Raw genomic sequence first — 11,194 nt, 5'->3', positions numbered from 1 at the left:
GCTCCGACACTCTGAGGGGGTTTGGCACAAACACAGTTTAATTTATTTGTTCTGTGTACAAAACTATTTATGTTTTTTGTGCGTATTCGCTAAGTAGTCCAAACATGTTGGTCTCTTAATCACACATAAGGAGCAATAAAGTGAGTGGAGTAATTAGTATCTTTAGGCACCTGTAACACTTCTGTAATTAACCCCCTGCTGTCATGATTTATTTTCTGGGAATAAAAAAGACGAGAAAAAAGAAAAGGTGACTCCAGTCTGCCTGAGAGTGAGATCACACTCAAAACACTTTATAGTGCAGTAAGTCACAAATGATCTATGGCGATCTAATGTCCGTAAATGTAACTGAACATAAATTGAGGTTTGTTTTCTGTGCAGGAAAAAAAAAAAAAACTAAACCTTGAGCACCGTTTCAAAACCAAAGCTTGAAAACACAATTGAACTGTACTCCAGGTTAGACATGCAAATAGCATCCCAGGTTTAAAGATAGCACCGCATGTCGACAAAATGTGACTACAAGCTGCAATTACAGTATTTGTGCTAAGAGTTAGATGTGGAAATTGATACCACTTTCTTTCCTGTTAGAACATAGTAAAATCTTGCCGGCAAGTTTACACTTTTGCAGATTTGAGAAAACTGGCTGCTGGTTTAAAATTAGCATAGAGAGCTGTAACTAGCAATTACTTTTATTAACAGTTAATTAGAAGACAATTATATTATTTGCTGTCTGTCTAGCTGTGCAGTGACATACACACACACACACACACACACATATATATATATATATATATATATATACATATATATATATGTGTGTGTGTGTGTGTGTGTTATATATATATATATATTTTGACAACTGACTAGTTGATTATTCAGTTAATTTGGTAAATGAGATGGTGTCAGTCTTCTCATCTAACTCTCCTTAGTGTTTCTTTCTGGTTGTTGCTAGAGGTACAGACCGTACTCGTAGCCTGTGGACTACGGATACGGCACTTGCCATTTGCCAATCAGATACGAGAGATCTGGTCACATGACTCCCGGTAGACGCTAGCGGTAGGACCCGTAGCATCGGTACTACAGGTACGGACCCTAAACCTGACCCTAACACTAACCCTAACCTTAGCTTACCTTTCATCGGTTTGCAGTGGTTAGCAGCTTCTTGACTCGCGAGACTCGCGTACGGGTCCGTATCTGTCTGGCAAATGGAAAGTGCCGTATCCGTAGCCCACAGGCTACGGGTACGGGTACGTATCTGTAGACACTACCTTTCTTGAAAGTACATTCCCTTTTCATACAGGAGCCATAGCAGCAACAAATGATAATAAATACACCTACTTGTTTCATTAATGTTTATTTGTACCTTTCAGAGTCATATTTCAAATATATTCTTCCTCTAAAATACTTAAGTACATGACAGAGATATACAACACGCAGCACTGTTTGCTACCCTTCTCCTTTCTTCTCCTCATTAAAGGTGCATTTCACATCTTTTGTCCCAAAATGGATCAATACATTGACTGCAGTATGCTGTAAAACCTGACAGTCAGTATGAGTACTACCACTGTGACCAGTGCACTGTTTCCCAAAACTTACTCAATGCAAAAAACAATACTTGTCACAGTGGGTTACAACAGTCCGGTGTTATAAAAAAAGTGATCTATAAGATTTTAAGGCTTATCACTTTGAAGCTGCTTGCTTTGCTGCCATAGAACACTGCACAGAGACACTGTTATGTGTTGGTCAAATGTCAGAAAGTCCACTGGGACACAGAAACAGTTACCTGTGGACTTAGGAGTGTTTGTGTGTGTGTGAACCAAATGCTGATCAATTTGTATTTGTTGAATTGTACTCGGGGAAAGCACACTTAATTTAACACTAAATTGAAACAATGGTTTTGTAAAACAAATGAACACAGTCTTGATCCTTCTTTTGGGAAATCAGGCAAGGGTCACAGTATTTAGTGGAAATGTTCATTCTGGTTTGTAAACCAAGGCTGTAACACCCAAATAAGTAACATGACATGGAAGAATCAACCAAGTGTTACCAGCATGTAGGTGGTGATTATTTTACTGTAACTCATATTTCCCACAGAAAATAGAGAGTAATTTTTGAGCATATACCTCTTTATATTTTTCTGTGCCAGGAGGAATACTGTCACCACTCAATCACTCAGTGTACTGGCAGTTTGCAGTTAAGGTCAAGACAAAAGGCTGAGTACTTCCCCTCCATACCGTCTCTTGAACTTCCATTTAAACCATTTCAAGACAGTAAAGAAAGTTTACTGTAGGTGGAAGATTAACAGTCAGTTTGTTGTTCCAGTTGTTATTATTTGCCTGCACGGTGGCAGGAATCTACGTGTAAGTGTGTGTTTGTGTCTGTCTGTGTGTGTACATGTGCAGCTCTGCAGCGGTTAAGTAAAGAGATGAGCGAACATGCTGCGAACAGAAAGTGGAAATGACCATTCAATGGACACAAACAAACTCCTAGATTCCTGCAATTTTGGGAAGATTACAGTGAGCACCGGCGCTTCACTGACTACGCTGGAGGGCTGGAACTGAAATATATATTGGAATGCATACATATTAAGTTGTGATGTCTTTGGTTTGGCTTTCTTTGAATAATTTAGAAATGAATTTGAAATTACCTCAGCTAATCGTGGAGGTGCCTTCAGTTCACCCAGTGTACTGTAAGGCGCTTTCACATTTGAGCAATCAGAGTATCCTAATAGTAAGACTGTAACTATTTTATTGAGGTTTTTGGATTTATTTATGCTGTTTTTACTGTTAAATACATCTAGAGGGACTTTTAATATTCTCAAAAAATATCACTCAGTTTCACTAAATTCTCTCTTTTTAAAAAAAAAAATCATTGAATTGACAGATTTCATTTTGCAACAAATGAATCAAAGGATTCTGATCACACTGAAATAATGAATATCACTTGAATTAGAAGTGATACTTTCAGCATGTGATTTTATTATGGAAGATATATGCAAACCTCTCTTTGTATCTGGCTGTGATCTAACAGGAACAACATGTGCTGCTACAGGTTTGATTACATGTTAAGGATTGTAAAATTGCAATTACTAAACCATTCGTTCAATGGTGTGTATCACAACAAAACAGAAACAGAAAGACAGTGGTTTCATTTACATTCTGCTGAACACAACATTTCCCATTTAAACGGTCAAGTAAACGGGAATCAGGTCCTGCATGTTATTTCTCCAAGCTGATCGCTGTGTGCCACTTTCGGAAGAATTATTGTGTTATGTTGTTGTGTATGTCTGACTTACAAAACAATAATCATAAAATGCTGTTCTATCATACAAGAGTAGATGGATACAGTTTGTGTTACTTTCCAACACTGTTCTATTGCCGCATATTTTAATAAAAAGTGACAAATTGCTGTTCAATAAGTCAGCATGACACAGTAATAGAACCACTTTGCAAGCAATGGGTTGGATTAATTGTGTTTTGCACATGTGTACCTCATGTTTTAATAATCTGTTGTCATGTGGGAGCATTAATACAACGCCTTCCTCTTTAAACTTGAGCTATAAGTTGTCACATAACGCTGAATGAAAAGGAAAAGTGTGTGTGTCATAGTGAGAAATATGACAAAGGTTACAGACAAAGCATCATGTTTCCATCATTAATTTGCAGTTGTCACATGTCCAAATGCAATGATAACAAAAAGAGAGTGCTTCCCCTGTTATTTTTACCTCTGAAATATGAGGCAATGTGAGGAAGGCTCTGACAGCATGATGAAATGCCATGCACATCAATGCGTAATAATATGTCTAAAATGTATTTACTACTGCACGGTTAAAGGACTGACCTATGGTGTACTGCTATTGTGCTGGATAATGCTTATGATACTGTACAACTTAAGCTGATATAAATGCCCCGTGTAACCAATTCCCTTTAGTCATATAAGGTGGGGAAATTGGAGGCATTGCAAATGTATGTCTAAAACCAAACACTTTCCTGCAATGTTGTGTTTTTGCAGACATTATCAAAAGTTGAAAACACTTAGGCCCCTTGCAGAGTGAACAAGTGGCTTTCACAAGAAAATATGTCAAATTCACCTAAAATATCTTTTTATCATTCAAGTGCAAGCTCCCATCAGGTGCAACCATCAGATCAAAGTTAATGTTTGATGATAAAGCGAAGAAAAGGGAGCAATTTTCAAATATTGAAGGTTTTCTTGCAGTAAGTTTCAAAGGGTTTCTATGTTCATATCATACACTGCTTTCTGTGACATTTCACAGATTTGCCCGACGTGCGTTACACAACTTTGCAGCAGTTACACATTGTGACGTTCCACAAACAACCTGTGCAAGCATGGAAAGTGCCACCCACACCAGACTGGGCAAGTCAAATAGGCACATCATTTCTACATGTTATGTACTATTTATGACTGAAAAACCAACAATACATTTTTAAGTGACCACAATAAAGAAAGCAAACAGACAAAAAAGTAAATTAAAAACAAGTGAAATGAACAACTTAATGTGACATGACACGGACAAAGTACGAGACGAGCGATGTAACTTGTATGATGTGCTTTGAACAAGGTGGTATCTCTGCACTCTGAACTTCTTTTGTAAATGCAATCAAAAAGTTGTTTATCTATATCTGTAGATATGAGTATTGCTTAACTTTAACAATCATATCAATGAGATTATGAAAACTTTTTTTTTTTTTTTTTTACAGTAGACATTCAACAGGAATTAAACACTGAAAGAATCTGATATGCAATCCTCACTGCAGACACTGACAATCTCCTCCATCTTTTACTCGGCGTTGAATGAGAGATCCATAAATGGTATTCAACAGCCTGTGGAGAAAGAAGTGCTGGAACTTATTCCATACTATTTTCTGCTTGCTGTAGCTTTACTTCACATGTCCGGCTATTCTCTTGTGGTTGATCGATCCAGCCATCTGAGTCATATGTCCAGTGACAGGAAGTTAATGAAAATGTAAGCAGAAATGTCAAAGTTGCTGCTACCATACTTGGTGTTTCCTCTGTGCCATTCAGACAGAGGGTGAGCTGAGAGGCTGACTGTGATGCCTGTAAGGAAAACTGCATTTCTGTGTATTCCTGCGTGTATGTGTGTGTGTGCATTCAGTGCTATATGTGTGAAGGAAAGTTGAGGTTTCTATCCTGATGGCTTGGGTCATCTTTCCCTCCAACATGCTCAAATCAGGCTCTGGATCACAAATCATCCTCTCTAGCTCTCATAAATATGAATAGAATATTTTATTACCCACTGCCCTTGACCCTTATGATGCCATAATAAAACAAAACAAGACAAAAAAAAAAAAAAAGCAAAATATCAAAAACATTGAATAGGTCTGACAAATTGCAACATCACATAATAAGTAGAATAAAACCCAAAGGAACAGCAGAGGTTGTATAAACGTTGTGCTTCTTTAATTTCACTTTGTAAAGTCCTCCACTGTCCTAGTTGTGTTTTAGTTTAAACTTTGTTATATTTAATATATATATAGATAAATGTACACGTATAATCCGCACTGAGGTTTGTCTCTTGTGGCAAGCAGAGAGGCAACCAGGGGCACCCTTCATTTATTCTCTGTTTCTGGTTTGTCCTTTCCTCAACTATTCACTTGTTAATTCAATCATTCATTCATCAGTTTTTATTCCCATCTGTCTTTGTCGCTCAGGAGCTCCCGTGATCCCAACAGCAAGGATGGAAGGGAGACAGTCTTTGTGAAAAAGGTTTTGAAACCGCTTTCTCTCTCGCTTTCACTTTCTTCCTGGAATCCCTGTTCCCTCATTTTATTCCCTCAGGTCCTTCGTCATCTTTGGTAGAGTGTCCGACACTTTGGTGTGTCTCGGGAATAGGGTGGAGGGGCCATCAAGGATAGCGGTTCAAGGGGGTGGAGATACACGACGGGTGCACGTATGGACGAAGAAGGTTGATGAAGGAGGGGGAAAAGGACAACAACGTGACACGCTGACATGGATAAAGTGAATCTTATCGAGTGACAAAGAAAAGAATGTCAAGTTTGACGGTCAAAGATCATTAAATATGATGAGCATCAGTTGGTTATACTGAGTGTCTAGGTGTGGGAACTGTTCAAAGAAAGCAGAGGACAAGAAACTAGACAAAGACTGTGTTTCTGCCTTATCTAAGCAAGAAGGATGAAATTGATGCAAGAGGGAATAGAAAGACAATAAGTGAAGAGGACGGATAGGTAAGGGGACAGGTCGACAAAGGAAAGGAGAAGGGGAGAGAGAGAAGTAAAAGTGCAAGACAGAGCTGTGTCTGTCAGCACAGACAGGCATCGGCGCTGTGGGAAGTGCTCATCATCTGTAGAGTAGTGACAGGAAGCAGCAGAGGCCAAAGGTCAGCCAGTTTGCCAGTTGGAGTGAGTGTGATCCCCCGATCAGAACTATGGACACAAAGAAACAAATCCCAATATAGTCAGATTATTTCACACATAGAAACTACATACTCACAGACACTTTTTAACCAGTTTCTGCTTTTTATTAAAGGCTGGAATTCACTGATTTCCACAGACACTCGTCCTTGATCTGTGATTAAAGCATGTGTAGATGACACCCTCGTCACTAGATGTGTCTTTGTAGTACCGTTTCATAATTAGAATCATGCTGAGAAAATCATGAGCACTTATTTTAAAGTCTAGCCATGGCAATTAAATCATTTTACTCGTAATTTATTTTTCTAAACCTACGGGAAATAAAATATTTCTTCATCGATCACAATGACTGATTTCAAATTTTACCATGTACTGTTGAAATGTCGAGGTTCAGAAGCTGTTCAGGGATGAATAAACCGCTCAGAGGAAGTGATGTAGTACGACACTGAACTGCAACTCATTCAGTTCAAATTTCAATTCAAAAACGCGAAAAATTGGTTCAACTGATATAATTGTCAATTTATTACTAATACCAATGGTCTGAAAAGAACATTTAATACTGCACATCTCAATCATCGTAGTACCAGTGTAAATGAAAGGTTTCCTCTTAAATGTAGTTTATTACTTTTTCCCTATAATCATTTTACAAGGAGGTCAGCCATGACTTTAATCAAAGTATAAGTAAATAACTGTATAAGTACTGTATATATTTATCTTTTAGGCCTAAAACTGTAGCCTTGCAGCTGAGTGTATGACCAGTAAAAAAAAAAGCCCTAGTGTGAGAGAGAATCTCTTAACAAGAAGCATCATTTAAACAATATCAAACTGTGTTAGTCATGTGGAAAGAAAGAAAGGGTGGAATGTAGAAAGAGGGTCTGTCTTTTATGATTTACATGGAGAAAGAAGAAAGACTGACAGGGAGGAACAGTTTGAGTGGAAAAGGAAGGATGAGGAGACAGATAGAGCTCTAGATGAGGGGGCGGCTGAGTAAACAAGAGAAACAGAGAGATTCACCATCGAGATCCCACACATTGTCATGACACCTTTGAGATTTTAATGAGAAAAAAAAGAAGAAGTTACGATTGATGTCATCATCGATACGTGATGGTTTGTTTTCCTACACTTTTTCCCCCTCAGATTGTGATTGTTTACGCACTGTTAGAGGATACACGAGATACATCTCTTATGTGATATAATGTAATTGTTCAGATCCCGCTTGCAGATGAAAACAACCGTCAGCTGCGCACATGAGATCTTCTAAGTTTCCTGTTTGTTTTTTCTTCTTTTATATTAAAATCTTGCACGGTCTCGCATGGATGTGGGTGCACAAAAACACACTCCTTTAACATGCAATACACTCTCTTGTACAGAAATTAAGGATTCAAGCTGCCCAAGCACTGTTTCATAAATAAAAAAAGTAGATATTGTATTAAAAAGATCAATATGATTTCATATCAAAGGTCCATCCTCTAGGCAGAAAATCAATATTTATAATAAAGCGCAGATCTGTATGCAGCACACACACACACCTACACACGCACTTCCATGACTAGACTCCCATGCACACATCCCTATAGTACAGTATGCAGGCAACAAATTGAAATGGAACATGGAGTTTGCATTTCTCTGTCTATTTCCGTCTTTTATAACTCATCCATCTCTCTCTCATGCTAACTCATTTTTCCAGTTTCCTTCCACACAAGAGCTTTTGCATGAGCAGCTCATCAGTTTATTTTAGCGAATGTGTGATAGTGATACAGATCTCTGATATCTGTTCCTGTTCTGGCATGGAATTAAAATGGATTTAAACCGATAAGGGGTTGCTATGGATATTTATTGCATTCACATATACCTGAGCTTCTTTGCATGACTGAACCAAGAAAAAAAAAATCAGTCTCAGGTAAAATTGCATCAGTCAAAAGTCTCTATTCTTCCAAACTGCTGCCATGCTCCATCATAGATTCAGCCATTGCATACTTTATTTTCTTTCTGTATGTTAGGTCCTCTGAACATGATGCGAGGGGTCAGCATGAAAGAAGACAGAATATAGTTAAAAGTAAAACTGCAAGAGAAACTCGTCTTCCACCACCTCTTCTCTTTCCCTGCAAACACTCACATCTGAGCCAGGTGGAGCTCTGTGATTTTGTGCAGGCGGGGCTGCACCAAACATGTCAGAAGCAATCATCTTTCATTTAGGATAACAGTCCCCTGTGTGTGCACATAGTTAACTTGGAGTAAAGGCTCCGACTGGAGTTGCTAGTCGTGAACTCGAGTGCATCCGTGCATGCTCGTAAGTGGTTACATACTGTTTACAGTAAGTATCCAGTGAAAGCACTCGCAGATGAATGCAGATGTAAACATGTCAGTGAGTGTTTAAGAGGAGTGGCTACTGGCTTATGGAAGCTGAGTCAGCATTAGTCCTACTGTTTTGTAACCAGACCTCATATGAATGTTGTGTGTAAAAAACGAGGCGCAGGTGTGATGCATCAGCTGAGTGACACTGTAAGGTGCAAATGCACGCATCATACTTTAAATGTAATTAGCAGAATATTATGAAATCACACTACTTCTAAATTCACCAAACCTGGCACATGTAGCTGAGCTTAATCTTTCCCTAATCCTCATTTTACCTCCCCAACTCCATGGAGGTAAAAGCTGTACTCAAGACAGATGCATTGTGTTTCTTACAGTGGCAAAGACTCTTCAGTCGCCGGCCTGATAATTACCCATCTGTCTGCACTGTATGTCTCTGACTGCACGAAACCTGCAGGACACACAGGCGCGCGCTCAGAGAGCTCAAGAGCTTTCCTCTTCCTGTTTACACCTTCATCCATTATTCACTTCATCCGCCAGCGTACTTGCATATGTGTGAGATCGCACCACACATCCCAGCACACGCTCACAAGCACACTCATACACGGCGTCTCACACTGGGGGGTTTCAGAAGGTAAAAGGAGGTTGTTAATAATTCAGCAGAGTTTATGTTTTTAGCTGTTTTGTGTTGTTTCCGTGCCTCTAATATTTTTCTTTGTAGTGTATCCCAGCAAAACTTAACAAGACCATGACGATTCTCACCACATGTTGCTGCATAAAACCTAGATTGCTCTACTAATGTTTTGTGCACACACCATCTTCTTGCATGTTTGATGTTCTCTTTTGCTGTATATGAGTTTTTCCTCTCTTTTTCCCCTGTTAAAAGCCATTTTAGTTTTTGAGTTTAAGATACAAACTCTGCACATTTCTTCCATTACACACATTTGAAATAAAGCATTACCTTACAGTAAAACAATATGCAGCCGAGAATATCACAAAGTCAGACTAACTGACTGTTAAAAGACCAGTCGTGTGCACTACCCACATGTTTGACTCAGCTACATGCATTCAAATTGTCCTCATTTCACCTAACAGCGATAGCGGTGAGCTGTACGATAACAGTGCCAACTAGCTATTGTGCACGTCTGCAGACTGTGAGAATGCAATAAAGCTATTATGAGAATTTAATGATGTCTGTGTGCACGTGCGCATCTGTGCATGGATGCATGACTTGGTTGGCAGAGGGTAACTTTTACTATAGTTAAACAGCTGGCAGCTTTTTGTCTCGGATTCTCTTTCTTCTTTTGGGTTTTTGGACGCGCTTCTTTCTCTATATTTTTTGCTCTGTTGTATTTCTTTCTCTCACACACACGCGCGCGCACAGCCACATGCACACACATACACAAAGATAATTTTGGTCGCTCTCTGTCTTTGACCTTTCTCTGTCTCCTCTCAACATGCCCACCCCGTAGGCTACTGGAGTCCCTCCACACTCTTACATGGACATGCAGTCCTTCACCGAAACTGACTATTTTTTCTGTCTGATTCTCCCTCAAGACAAAGTGACTCCTCACAAACAGTATTTGTAAGTCACGGTGTATGTATATATATATATAGTTTGACTTAGCATGTTTGCATTAGCGCAATATAGAAATTAGTCAGTTTATGGCATGTGGCAAGTAAACAAATTTCCCTGTTGGTTCCAGGTGCGTTTTTTCTTTTTCTTTTTCCTTTTTGTTGCTTATTTCCCTGCGCTCATGCTCTTTTCCTCTAAATCCTTTCTGTTGCACGCTTTCTCTCCATCATCTCTCTCTTTCTCTCTAAAGGGTAAATAACAGAAGCTTTTAAAGATGAAGAGTGGTGTGCAGAGGTGTACAGATAATAAAGTGTAGATGGAGAATTGAGGGTAAAAGGAAAAGAGAGAGGATATAATGAAGGTGGGTGTGGAGGAGGTAGCAGGAGTATGCTGTGGAAAGTTAGAGGACAGACAGATAGCGGGGAAAGTGAAGTTAATAAAACAGAGAGAAGGACCGCAAATGATGATGAGGCTTCCAGCTCGCCTCCATGCCGGTGCCCTGTGGTGTCCACTTGTCTGCGTGCAGCCCCCACAAAGACAATATTTTCTCCCCGTGCTATATTCCCCACACCTTCCAAGCACTAAAGAAGACGTTTAACTTGCATTGTCTTATTCCTTTGAAAATACGTTCTCCACAGCAATTCCCTTCTCTGCTGCACCCCAATTAATTTATTTTCAACCAAAATCAATTCATCTCGACTCACTTGAAATCAGCTCTGCTTCAGCTTCGGAGCAAAGTGCTTTATTGGCATGTCTGCTGAAAACAAAACGCTACCAACACTTTAAAGACCTCCGAGAATCATATTGCCTGCCTCATTTCGGTTTCTCTGAATGAGCCAGCACAAACAGAGATGAGATGGGCAAAACAGCAGATGCTTCTTTGTGTTTCTTTGGTTGT

The 11,194-nt window shown here is 39.2% G+C and overlaps 1 protein-coding gene across 4 annotated transcripts in view; it reads right to left on the bottom strand.

Annotated features, from left to right (window-relative positions):
• Positions 1-1,335: 1,335 nt before the first annotated feature.
• Positions 1,336-11,194, bottom strand: part of LOC110961457 (MAM domain-containing glycosylphosphatidylinositol anchor protein 1) — a 193,996-nt gene continuing 184,137 nt past the window's right edge. For all 4 annotated transcript variants that reach the window (XM_022209079.2, XM_022209087.2, XM_051938119.1 and 1 more), the window contains one exon: positions 1,336-6,419. In XM_022209079.2, coding sequence (XP_022064771.1) covers positions 6,334-6,419 — 86 coding nt within the window. In that variant the 3' untranslated portion in view covers positions 1,336-6,333. The remainder of the gene's footprint in view (positions 6,420-11,194) is intronic.

The sequence above is a fragment of the Acanthochromis polyacanthus genome, chromosome 2 (assembly GCF_021347895.1).
Source record: "Acanthochromis polyacanthus isolate Apoly-LR-REF ecotype Palm Island chromosome 2, KAUST_Apoly_ChrSc, whole genome shotgun sequence".
Lineage (NCBI taxonomy): Eukaryota > Metazoa > Chordata > Actinopteri > Pomacentridae > Acanthochromis > Acanthochromis polyacanthus.
This window is presented reverse-complemented; position numbering and strand designations above follow the sequence as displayed.